The 12,622-nt window shown below is 36.4% G+C and overlaps 1 protein-coding gene across 1 annotated transcript; it reads right to left on the bottom strand.

The window, feature by feature from the left end:
- Window positions 1–6,905: 6,905 nt before the first annotated feature.
- LOC132047875 (uncharacterized) lies at window positions 6,906–11,888 on the bottom strand. Its single transcript, XM_059438852.1, has 5 exons — window positions 11,562–11,888; window positions 11,410–11,465; window positions 10,901–11,241; window positions 10,034–10,786; window positions 6,906–7,369 (listed from the first exon to the last, which is right to left on the bottom strand). The coding sequence occupies exons 1-5, from the start codon at window positions 11,886–11,888 to the stop codon at window positions 6,906–6,908; spliced, it is 1,941 nt and encodes a 646-aa protein (XP_059294835.1).
- Between the last annotated feature and the right edge of the window lie 734 nt (window positions 11,889–12,622).

Raw genomic sequence — 12,622 nt, 5'->3', positions numbered from 1 at the left:
TGACATTCTACATGAAACAAGTTTGATTGGGGCTCACTGAAGTTTACAGTAATATTTTGTTTCTTTATTAATTATTACTACTTTTTTGTTCCAAAAGAATGGCAGTGTAATAATTCGGAAAGATACTTTAAAAATATTTTATTACGGTTTTCAAACAAAAAAAAAAAATTAAAAAAAAAAAAAACTTTTGATTGATGGAGTAATTATTTTTGTGTAGTTGTTAATTATAAAAACTTTATTATTAGTTTTAGAAATAAGAAAATGACCTTGTTCTTGGAGCTCGTCATTTTGTTTTGAAACAGGGGGAGTTGTATTGAAGTACTCTATTCAAATTTCAAACTGAGAAAAAGTCAAGGAAGGTCTGCGTTTTGTAATTTGAAGGTTAACAAAAGAGACTAGAAAAATAAAAGGAACGACTGGATAGTTTGAATTGAGAAATTTAAGATGTAGTATTTGATTGGCCCTTATAGTGAACACCGGAACAGGTTCAAGCTCCTTAAACAGAGTTAGCAAACGGGGGCCGAGCTAGGGCAAGGAGTTCATTCAGACCCCGCTCATCAAAAAATAGATTGCATATATACAGTAAATGTTAAATCCCTCGACTTCTTAGTATATGTATTTCTTATAGTTTCTTATATTTTGAATTCGTTGATGAAAAAAATCTTGATTCAGCGGACCCCTTAATCCCAATACTGTGCCCAAGCTTGGTCCTTTATTTTTTTATGAATTAAGAATCATAAAGCTGAATATCTTGAAAGTTGACGGGCCATATCTTCACATGATTTGTTACAATAGTCAATAGGGTCTAATTTATATATTATTACTTGAACAGAGGAGAAGAACTGAAACAGGAAAGGAAAAACTCGAATTTCTGCGGGCGCTTAGGCCTAAAAAATGGGACGATATACTCCTTTTCAACAGTTGGAAACAGATTGTTTAGACCAGAAATAAGGTACACAGCACGTGAGAGGCAAATCATTGGTACATGATATCTTATTCAATTAGTTGTTCTTGAAAACGTCATTTTCTTAAGTTGATTTATGAGAATCCTCAGAAATGCAAATTGCAAAGGGAAAGGTCCCGAGGCTATATGCAAGTTGGGAAATCCCATGCCTTTTAGCCGCAAACTTGCGCGTTACATTAATAAAGAAAGCCAATAGTAGGAGTATAGTATAGCATAGGATCAATTACTTAATTATATGTTGCCTTCATGCAATATTTGGGGAAGAACATGCCAACATGTGGTTGCCACAATGCACTGCACATATCCCATGATGTGATCTTTAATCGGAGCTACTGTCTCACTTGCATGAGCACTGATCATGGCCTTTGTGCTGTGGACCCTCCACCCTCTGCCCCACCTATCATTTTCACCTCTTTGTTTTGTGCATAGACAATTCGTTTGTATGATGCAAACTGGGCCAGAAAAATATTAAACGTTCAAGTCGCAATCTTTGGTACCGAAACAATGTTAATTTGTAGCTCGGGAGCATTGAGTTCACAAAGACATGAACTCGAACAACAATAGTCTTTAAAATTTGCGTTATTTGATTTAATAGAGGCTTTTTTTTTTAATCGAAATGTTTAAATGGGCAAATTTGAACTCTTGACCAAAAAGGCATTATCTTTTATTTTGAATCTAATCCTATGTATGCCAATACATTTAAAATGGAATAGAGGTGGTACTAATATTTTCAACTTTATAGGCACCATATGTAATTGGGTTCGTCATATGATTGTGATTGAGAAATATTGGGCTGGAGGTGGTACTAAACTTGTCAACTTTACCCAGCGCAATCAAATTTCTTGGACCAGACGGAATGGACCTTATGAGTGTTTGAAGTAAACGAAGGGCAATGGCATTATGAGGGGTAAACCAAAAGGCAAGTAAAACTGGTTTTATACGCAACAGACTAAACGGTTTTTCTCGTTTATTGGTAAGGCATAAAAAGGAAAAGTGAGACCTTTCCCGCAAGTATTCTGCGCCCATTTGCAACCGCAATAACTGTCAAGGCAAGCTTTGCGCAAAATCAGGTATTGCTGCCAGTTCGCCGAAAAGCTTATAATCATAGTGACCTTGTTTTTCCTTAAAAATATACACTAGTGAAAGTAGTTTTAATAGAAATTGACAGATAAATATTTTTCTATTGAACAAGGTTATAATTTGAGATTCAATGCTAAAAGTTCCAAATAGACCTCCAAACTACTTAGTGCAGAATATATCTTCCGTACCTACGCTCTATTTACTAAATGAAAAAGCGAAGAACAAGTTTCATAAGCTCTAGTAGTTAAAAGAAATTAGGGTTAAGCTCTTTACAATTGACTCAGTTACGGATATACATCATAGGGGTGTGTACAATTTTCATAAAGGGGTATAAGTGGTTGATTTAAAAATACAGGGGTTTATCCGTAATTGAGTCATAGTAAAGGATATTTAGTGTAGCTAACCGTATAAAATATGTAAGCATATAAAATTATCAATTACTCCTACAATTTAACTGCATCCACATGTATTATTTTAACGAAATATCGTGAAACGTACTCTCTTCTTTACAAATCACCCGTTTTAGGAGCTTGTTAGCACGTTTTGGAGATTCCAAATCATGCAATTCTTCTCTTCTAAAAAATAAATACTACAATTAAAAAAATCGGATATCATATCCGTCGTAAAGAAGAGGTTGTCAGTTGTTTATGCAATGAAATGGGATAAAACTAAAGATTAGGCAACCAATAGATGTAGCTGTCGGTTGCTACATACTTCATGCAAGACATATCTCCTAATTTAGATGAACAAATCAAGAATTTGTTTTGGCATAAATAATTTCATGTAATGCTCTCCACTCCCCTTCAAGTCCCTACTGTTTGGGTCAAAATTCGTATTTAACTCAAATAGTTGAATTTGTGCTGAAGTTAACTACAGTTGGTAATAATTTAAAAGGATTAAGATAAGTAATTTCTTAGTTATTGATAAAGAATAGATAAAAAATAGATAAATAAAAGGAAAGAGTAAACTTATTCCAATATTTATGAACAACAATTGCGTAGCTCTTAATCTTTAAGAATGAATGAAAGCTTGATGACCAAAGAATAAACGTGACAATAAGCAAGAAATAATGATAATAGTGTATTTTCTCAGTAAGACTTGGATCTTTTCTCTATCAATGAAAATCTTATTTATAGGTATATGATTCTATATAGTGCTCTTTCCGTTGTATGTTTGTAACGGCAATCATTAATTGATGAATTGATGATTGTCATTTAATTTCCTTGATTCTGGCGGTTAATAACCTTTTCAGCTGTTACTGCATTAATTTCATTTAATGCTCAATAAAAAGGGTATTATCTATTGTTCCCGTTGACTCAATCTGATGCCTTTCTGTAAAGGCTATGCTCCTCAATCTGATGCCTTTCCGTAAAGGCTATGCTCGGCATTACCATCTAATATCTATTCGTCGTTGAATAAATTGACACATGTCAACTGCACGTTGGTCCACGTGACAGGTACATTTTTACCCAAACAGATAGTCCCTCAATTTTTCGGGCTCATCACAAAGATGTTCCCGAGAAATTGTCTTGCCGTTTTTCTCAATCCCTTCTAATCTATATATTTGAATCTTTCTTTCCGTGGAAAAGGAAACGTTGTAACTGGGGGAAGATCGTGACCCACTGGTGTGATGAATTCGTGGCATATTCACAGAAGTTGAAAGGACTAGCATTAAATGATAAAGTCAGTCGTGGGTCACGTGGTCGTTGCGGTGCCCTAGATTTTCTCGCCGTTTCCCAAGGTAATGATGGCGGTTTTACCTTTTCTACAAAAATTTAAATTCTACCTTTCTCATTATCTCAAATTTTTCACTCCAAAATTTTCAATCTTCCAATTCTTTCGCTTCTTTTCTTTCTTCTTTGATTTCTTCAATCTCTACTCATGTCTTCCCCTTCAACTTCTCAAAATATTTCACCAAAAAGACCGCTATTGTTGACGTTCTTCCCCCTCATGTTGGTGCTGAAAAACCTAAGAACAGATTGACCCTTAAGAAATTTATGGGTGACGCTATAGCTGCTGCTGTTGACTCACTACCTTCATCTTCATCAACTTCTGATGTTGGCGAAGATGAAGTTGATATGGTTAATATACATCTCCCTTCCGTTGATAGTGTGATTCTGAAGAATCCTTCACACACTTCAGATCTAAAGATTACTCTTTCAAAAGGTGATAACCGTGATATTTCGGAGCTAGACGGGGAAAGAATGGTTTTCGTTTCTTCAATTATTTCTAATGTTACTGAAGAGTCTCTTGGTTCTGTCCGCGAAAGGTGTCACTGGATGAATCCTGATCTTAATAACGTAGTTTCGAGAAAGGATAGGCCTGCAACTACTCATCTTCCTGGTCTCTCAGCGGTGTATCTCTATCCTTTCACTATTGGCTTTTCTTTGCCTCTTCCACCATTGATAGAAGAATTATGCCGTCGTTTGAACATTTGTGTGGCATAAATTACACCTGGGGTCAGGCGATTGTTTCAATTGCTCGAGTATGTTGCTCATCTGGCCGGAGTGAATATTACTCTCGACCATATTTTATATTTGAATTCGATTCGTTTTATCTTTGGCTCGATGATTATGTTTAGAGCTCGGGGATCTAGTAAGTTGTTTGATGAAGCTAATACTGTAGATTTGGTCGATACTGAAAATATTAATGCCGGTGTTGCTAATATTCCCACTGATTCTTCTACTTCTCCTTTCCAAAATCAAGGAACAAGTACCCACACTATTCCTCATAATACAGCTCAACCCGTTTCCCGCTTTAATGTTGCTGATAAAGGTAAAAGTGTTTGGAAAGAAGGCAATACTTTGCACGGGGTTGATTCTCGGGCACAACTTCTTCAGGCAGATGATCCCGCCACTATGTGGATGAAGACCTTTATTCCTCTTACCGTTAATCACAACCGTTCTTTTAAATTGTCAGATGAGGACAATCTTTTGGCCAATCCTCACGTGATGAGTCGTTTTGCTCATAACTATATTGGTCCTAAAGAGAATATGATTTTAAAAGATATGCCTACTCACCAAATGGATTTGGTTGCTCTCGGGCTTATGATTCAGGCTCAGACATATTTATGTGGGAGTCTTGAACGTTCTGAAGGTGAGGCCAAACTTATCCAAAAGCTTCGTGAAAAGAACATCGTACTTACTCAGGAAGTGAAAATTTTCAAGGCAGAATACAACTCTTCTGTAGCAGAGTTAGATAGGGCCAAAGATGAGCTAGTGGCGCACCGGGCTGAGGAGAGAAATTTTCAAAAACGAATTGATGAGCTTGAAAAAAAAAAACGAAGCTTTTCGCATAGCGAAGCAAGAAGAATTGGTTATCAATGATCTGAATCAAAAGCTAGTAGAATCAAATCAGCTTTAGATTGATCTCCAAAACAAATTGTGGGATCAAAGCGCCAAATTCAGCAAACTTGAGTCTAATTTTCACACTTTGGAATTGAAAAATGTCAATGATTCTGGTGAACTTGCATAGGTTTTGATTAACGTAGATCAAAGTAAACATGGTAACCATGCTCTAAAGAAAGAGTTAGCAGATAAAGATCGAGATCTTCATAAGAAAAGTGTCGCCTTGGCGGAGAATCATAATAAATTTTCTGGATTTATGGATCACTCCAAAAAATTGCGTGAGCAATCAAATCAACTCCTGGAACAAAATGATATGTTCAAGCGACAAATTGAAAAAATGGAGAAGGAATTTAAGGATGAAAAACAAAAGATTCTTAGTCACGTTATCAAAGCTCGACATGATTTCTTAAAGACTTTCAATCCTACTTCTTTTGATCATGTTCAGCCTTTCACCCTTGCTGAGTGGAATATGAAAGAAGCCAAAGAGATCCTTGGATATAATAAGGATGAATCTACGGTTGAAGAAGGAGAAGATGTCCATACCTCAAATGAAACGAATATATTATCCAGAGACGCATCCATTCCTGTTTCTGAAGATACTTTCTGAAGATACCATAATCAAAAAAGATATGAAGATTGATCCAAATGCCAGAAATGTTCCCTAGAGTACTCTTGTGCAAAATTCCCAAGATGCCCTTCTTCCTTCTTCTTCGATAGTTTCTTCTTCGCATTTTTGAATGTTTCGTTTTATGTGCCTTTCTCTTGTAAGGCTTTGTTTTTTTAAATAAAATTTCTTTTATTCATGGTTTTCCTTTTTTATAAATAATCTCTTGGAAGTTTTCTCTAATTAAAATATTTTGCGGGTGATCAATCCGATTAAGATTTTAATTGTCAGAATCCTTGTACGAAGAATTGTAATTTTAATTTTTGGGAAGTTTGACTTATTGGGTAAAAAAGTCGTATGCCAAATTCCAATGTTTATCAACTAATGGAATTGGAAACTTCCGGCATTATGAATGCATTACTAGCATGTATGATTGAAATCACGAATACTATCAAAAATATGATTGGAATCATGGATATAATTAATTGAAAATAATATGATCGGAATCATAACAATAGAAATCAATTGCAAATAGTAATATGATCGGAATCATGAATCAATAGAATTCAATTGCAAATAGTAATATGATCGGAATCATGAATACACCATACAAACTCGCAAAGATCATGTCATATTCAGTGTTATTACACACATGATTATAAGTTCATAAATTGATCCCGAAGGCTTTACCCCGTACATTTTTGGAGTGATAGATAAACTCTATTGTCGGTTCCTTGTGATAGTCCCTCGTCGTTTTGTTGTGAAGTATGAAGAACTAAACGATGTTGCCCGTAGTCCATTTCCCGTGCATTCAACTTACTGTCTCGTTAAAAACCTTTCCAGTAAAACCCGAATGGGACAAAACCTAGATAAAGGAAAAAGAGTACAGCTCGTTGAATGCAACTAGATGTTAGGAATGGAAGAGCTTCAGGTTGCTTATGTTGTAGTTGTTGGAGACAATCTTTCCATCCAAAGTTTCCAATTGAAATGTTCCTTTCCCTGTATCAGCTATAACCTTATAGGGCCCTTCCCAATTCGCTCCTAGTTTACCTTCGTTCGGTATCTTGGTAGCTGAAGTTACCATTCGCATGACTAAGTCCCCAACTTTAATTTGCCGTAATTTGGTCTTATTGTTGTAATATCTTTCCACTTGTTGTTTCGACGTTTTTAACTTGATTAAAGCCAATTCTCGGTGTTCTTCCAGCAAATCAAGTCCATCCTTCATTGCTTCCACGTTTTCCGCATCTGTTGCATGTACATACCTTATGCTTGGCTCCATTACGTCAATTGGTACCAACACTTTCGCTCCATAAACTAATGAAAAAAGTGTTCCTCTAGTACTAGTTTTGTATGTAACTCGGTAAGACCAAAGAACTTCAGGAAGAACATCAGGCCAACTTAAAGCATTGCAGATTCGTATTTTCAACACTCTAATTATCATTTTCTTTGTGGATTCTGCTTGTCTGTTGCCAGATTGGTGATATGGTGAAGAGGTTACTCGTTTGATCCCAAGATTTTAGAGAATATTCGTTAACTCTGCTCCAACAAATTGTTTCCCGTTGTCGCAGCTTATCTCTTTTGGAATTTTGAATCGGCATATGATGTCTTTCCAGAGGAAATTAATAACTTTCTCCTCTCCAACCTTTGCGTATGCCCCTTGTTGACACCCAATTTTGCCCATCCCTTTATTCTGATTCGTTCTTTTCTTGAGTTGCTAATACTTTAAATATCTTATTCTCACTAGCACTTCATTATTATTATTATTATTACTATGATTAAATACTATTATTTATTAATGCATCGTATATTGCTATTTATTTATTACATATTAATCGTAAAACTAACCTTGATAATATTTCTACTTTATTGTCGCTTTACCTATATATCTATAGTTTCTCTATTATTAGTAAATTTGTAACATTAAATTACTAATTGCATGTTTATTCCAAAAAGAAAAGGATCAAATTCGGATCACACCAGCCCATACTTTAATTAATTCGGCTGGCCCACTATCCGTTTAAATAAATCAGCCCATATTTAAGCCAACAGCCCACATTTTAAGTCATCTATCCGACCAGCCCACTACCCATTTCCACCCGACCCGGCCCGTGTAATAAAATGTTTTCATCATCCTTTTCATCCTAAACCCTAACGCCGCACTTCTCTTTCTCCTTTCTCCTCATCTTCATCTCTCTCTCTCCACCATTTTAGCTACAACACAGTCCCCTTTTCAACCATGGCAGAAAAACAGATGCCATTTTCGTATATCTAATAAATGTCCCTCTCACCTCTTTCCTTTTCGAACAATGATCCATTTTTTAGCCATGGCAGATTTTGGTCTTGCCATTTCTATACAAGTATTCTCTTTCTCCTATCTTCAACGGTCGAATCAACATAAACGATCAAAAATGCCTCTGAAATTTCTGGAAAAAAAAAGCAGCTTTAAGGATTCGATTTTTGATTTTCAAATGGCGAATTCAAGCTCAAAAACCCCGCCCAGACGAAACCCTAGAGTTTGAACTTCACCTATAAATACATCGTTAAGTCCATAGCCGAAATGGGGGGGGGGGGGGGGAGATCGATCGGGTGAGATAGGGATATTTTCTCTCACAAAAAGTCTCGAGTTTCTCTTTTTGTTCAAAATCTGGTCTTGAACTTTTTAAACCGGTAAAACATTGTGTTAAAAACATGAATTTAATGTCGAAAAGTTAAGGCTTTCGATTCGACTAACTTTCGTCGCTGTTGGCCAAAGGACTTTAACTACCAAAGGCATTTTAATTTTCGATCGAGTTTCGGGTCTATTCATAACGAGAGAGTAGATTCGACGCCATCGACACCCCGTTCACTGCACCTAACAAAGGACCATCGCACACGAGTCCGAGGGACTCGTTACCTTCCGCATTCGGTGTTGGGCCAAAGCCCAACGAAATCTTCCTCCCGAGTCAGCCCACCCGCAGCAAAATTCTGGGCCGAGGCCCATAACAATGTAAAAGACAACGAGAGATAATAGCGATCTTAAAATGGGCGAGCCCATTTAAATCATCTTTACTCCTCCATTTTGTCTTTGTGCATTTAAATTATATTGAAGGACTAACACTTTATTTGTCGATTTAGATGAACCTCAGCGAAATTAGAGGATATAGTTTTAGTAATGGGTAGTTAATTTAAGGGAAACCCACAGTTAATTTTATAAGATTTCTTTCTCTCTTTCTTTTGTTAAATTATTCATAGTATCTACAATATTTATTTTCATTAGAAATAATTGATTTTCGAAATAGCGTAACCACATATTTTGAGTTAAAGGCGAATAGTAATAACACTTTCCAAACAAATCATGTTGATTTCAAAACATTTTAAAATAGTGAAGGCTTGAATCATTCCCTTTTATACGTTAAAATCCTCTCTCTGATTTCCGACGATTGCGTCGTATTTTAATAATGTAAAACTTTAAAACTTTATCGATATCAATCTTACAATGATTCTTTTAATTTGTTAGTCAGTATAACTTATTTTCTTCAAGTATTTACAAAACGTTATACATCCTGCACTTTCTCAGTTTATTTATAACTAAGCTATTTTATACCAATTATTATTTTCCTACAAGTCCTATTTTAAATAGCATTACTATATGTCTATCTACAAGTTTAACAATACTTACAAAGATATTTTCTTAAATATTATAAAATATTATCTCCACATTCTTAGCCTAATTAAATATGAGTCCGGTCGGTTAACCGTCTTTTAACGGATCTTAAAGGGTGCTTAATACCTTCCCTTTAGATTAATAGAACCCTTACTCAGATTTTTTTTTGGTTTCGTAGACTTTAAAATAAAATTAACTTTAGATAATTACTTTAATTACCTTAGGTGTCCTAATTCTCCATAAATAATTAGGTGGCGACTCCTGTACTTTAATTAACCCCGAAATTATCGGGATGTTGTAAACTATTTTGATCCCGGTTGAAATAGGGTATAACACCCCTGCTTCAACCCACTTAGAAAAATAGTCAGTTGCAACAAGTAAGAATTTTACTTTACCTTTGGCTTCGGGGAATGGTCCCATGATGTCGAGCCCCCATTTCATGAAAGGCCATGGGGTAATGACTAAATGCAGTGGTTCTGCAGGATGATGTATTGCAGATGCATATGCTTGGCATTCTTTGCATCGACATACAAAATTTTGTGAATCTTTGTCTATGGTGTTCCAATAATAACCTGCACGTAGCAAACATCGGGCTAAAGATCTCCCACTGGAGTGATTTCCACGATATCCACTGTGCACTTGCTGCATAGTGGGTTCCGTATCGTTTGGGCTTAAACACTTGGCGAGTAGCCCTCCAAAAGTTCTCTGATATAACTCTCCATAAACCAGGCAATATCTAATTGCTTTTACTCGCAATTTTCGTGCTTTTTTCTTATCTATGGATTGAGTCCCTTGTTGCAAAAAATTAAGTATTTTATTCCTCCAATCATGTGCCGATCCCGTCTCATGTACTTCAATTTCGCAACCAATTGGATGCAATAAATGGATCACACTTCTACTTCCTGGTTCTCCGGGATCAGCAACTGATGCCAATTTTGCTAAACTGTCAGCCTTGGCATTACTTTCTCGTGGAACCTGCTCTAATTCCCATTCCTTGAATCTTGCAAAGAGGTCTAATATTTGTGTTTGATACTTCTGCATACGTAGGTCTTTGATACTGAAAGTTCCATTCACCTGGTTAACCACCAATTGAGAATCACAATGTACCCTGTTGCTTTTTGCTCCGTATTCCAAAGCCAGCTTTAAACCTGCAACAACAGCCTCATACTCGGCTTTATTGTTAGTGATCTTCGGGCATTTAATGGCTTAGCGGACAATTTCACTGCTGGGTATTTTTAGTACTAAGCCTAATCCCGACCCACTTTCATTAAATGCCTTATCAGTGTACAAGGTCCATATCCCAGAGGATAACCCCGTATTTGTGATGGTTTCTTTTTCCACTTCTGAAGTTAATTTTGAATTAAAATCTGCCACAAAATCGGCAAGAATGTGCGATTTTATAGCATTTCTAGGTTGATAAGTAATATCAAATTCACTAAGTTCAATTGCCCATTTAGCCAATCTGTCTGATAACTCCGGTCTATGGAGAACACTCCGTGGACGGAATGTCGTTACCACGGCAATTGGATGGCTTGGAAAATAATGCCTTAATTTTCTAGCAGCACGTATTAAAGCCAGGGCCAATTTTTCTAAATGTGGATATCTAGTTTCAGCATTTAAAAGTGTTTTATTAACATAATAAATTGGAGATTGTTTACCTTCATCTTCACGTACCAAAACTGTGCTTACCGATACCTCTAAAACGGTAAGGTATAGAAACAGCTTCTCCTAGGCGTTTGGTTTTGACAGCAACGGCGGGCTTGAAAGATACCTTTTGAGTTCTTGCAACGCTTGTTTACATTCTGGCTTCCACTCAAAGTTTTGTTGCTTTTTTCAAAGACAAGGAAGAATTTGTGGCATCTCTCCGATGATCTTCAAATGAATCGAGATAACGCTCGTTACCCTACCAGTCAAACTTCGCACCTCTTTTATGTTGTTGAGATCATCGGGAATGTTTTCGATTGCCTTTATCTGGTCTGAATTTATCTCTATTCCTCGTTTTGAAACCATAAACCCCAAGAACTTTCCAGAGGATACATTGAATGCACATTTTTCTGGGTTCAGCTTCATGTTGAGTTGCCTTATTATTGCGAACACTTCTTTTAAATGAATCAGATGGTCTTCCGCTCTTTCTGATTTTACAACCATATCATCTATATACACCTCCATCGTTTTTCCCAACTGATCTTTGAACATCATGGTGACTAACCATTGAAATGTTGGACCGGGGTTTTTGAGTCCAAACGGCATTACATTATAACAATGCAAACCCCTCAGCCTTATAAATGTTATTTTTGTTTGATCGGCAGGATTCATCTTGATTTGATTGTATCCTGAATATGCGTTAAGAAAACTCAACAATTCATGGCCGGCTGTTGCGTCTATCATTTGATCTATATGAGGAAGTGGGAATAGATCTTTTGGACATGCTTTATTTAGATCTGTGAAATCCACACACATTCGCATCTTTTCATTCTTCTTTCGTACCACTACCACATTCGATACCCATTCTGTATGCTCCGCCGGCCTTATAGATCCAGCATCTAATAGCCTTTGTAGCTCTTCTTCTGTGAATTTGCTTCTATCATCGGGGAATCTTCTTCGGGGTTGCTTTACAGGTCAGTGATAAAGATCGATGTGTAATTTGTGTGTTGCTACCTCCGGTGCTATTCCTATCATGCCAGCGTGGCAAAAAGCAAAAACATTTATATTGTCTTGCAAAAATTAAATATACTTACTTGGTTGGTGTAGTTTGCACCCGATGAATGTGCGCTTTTTCGGAGATGCATCGTCAAACGACATTGAGTTGAGATCCTCAACTGTAGCCGTTGAATGTTCTTCTGTTGAAGAATCTTGTATAGCTTCTTTTTCAACATCTTAAGTGCTTGATCCCGTTTGCTACAGTATAAGGACTTATTTATCCCTTTTACATTCACTTTCTGGCTCGAAATGTTCTATTTTGAGCATGCCTTTCTTTATCGCCA

This window comes from Lycium ferocissimum, chromosome 2 (assembly GCF_029784015.1).
Source record: "Lycium ferocissimum isolate CSIRO_LF1 chromosome 2, AGI_CSIRO_Lferr_CH_V1, whole genome shotgun sequence".
In the NCBI taxonomy this organism is placed as follows: domain Eukaryota; kingdom Viridiplantae; phylum Streptophyta; class Magnoliopsida; order Solanales; family Solanaceae; genus Lycium; species Lycium ferocissimum.
This window is presented reverse-complemented; position numbering and strand designations above follow the sequence as displayed.

Coding starts and splice junctions, on each gene's coding strand:
- LOC132047875 (XM_059438852.1), bottom strand. CDS start 11,888: ATGCCGTTTGGACTCAAAAACCCCGGTCCAACATTTCAATGGTTAGTC. Junction 11,466..11,561: donor ATCTCAACAACATAAAAGAG/GTGCGAAGTTTG, acceptor CTTTGAAAAAAG/CAACAAAACTTTGAGTGGAA. Junction 11,242..11,409: donor GCGTTGCAAGAACTCAAAAG/GTATCTTTCAAG, acceptor TGCTGAAACTAG/ATATCCACATTTAGAAAAAT.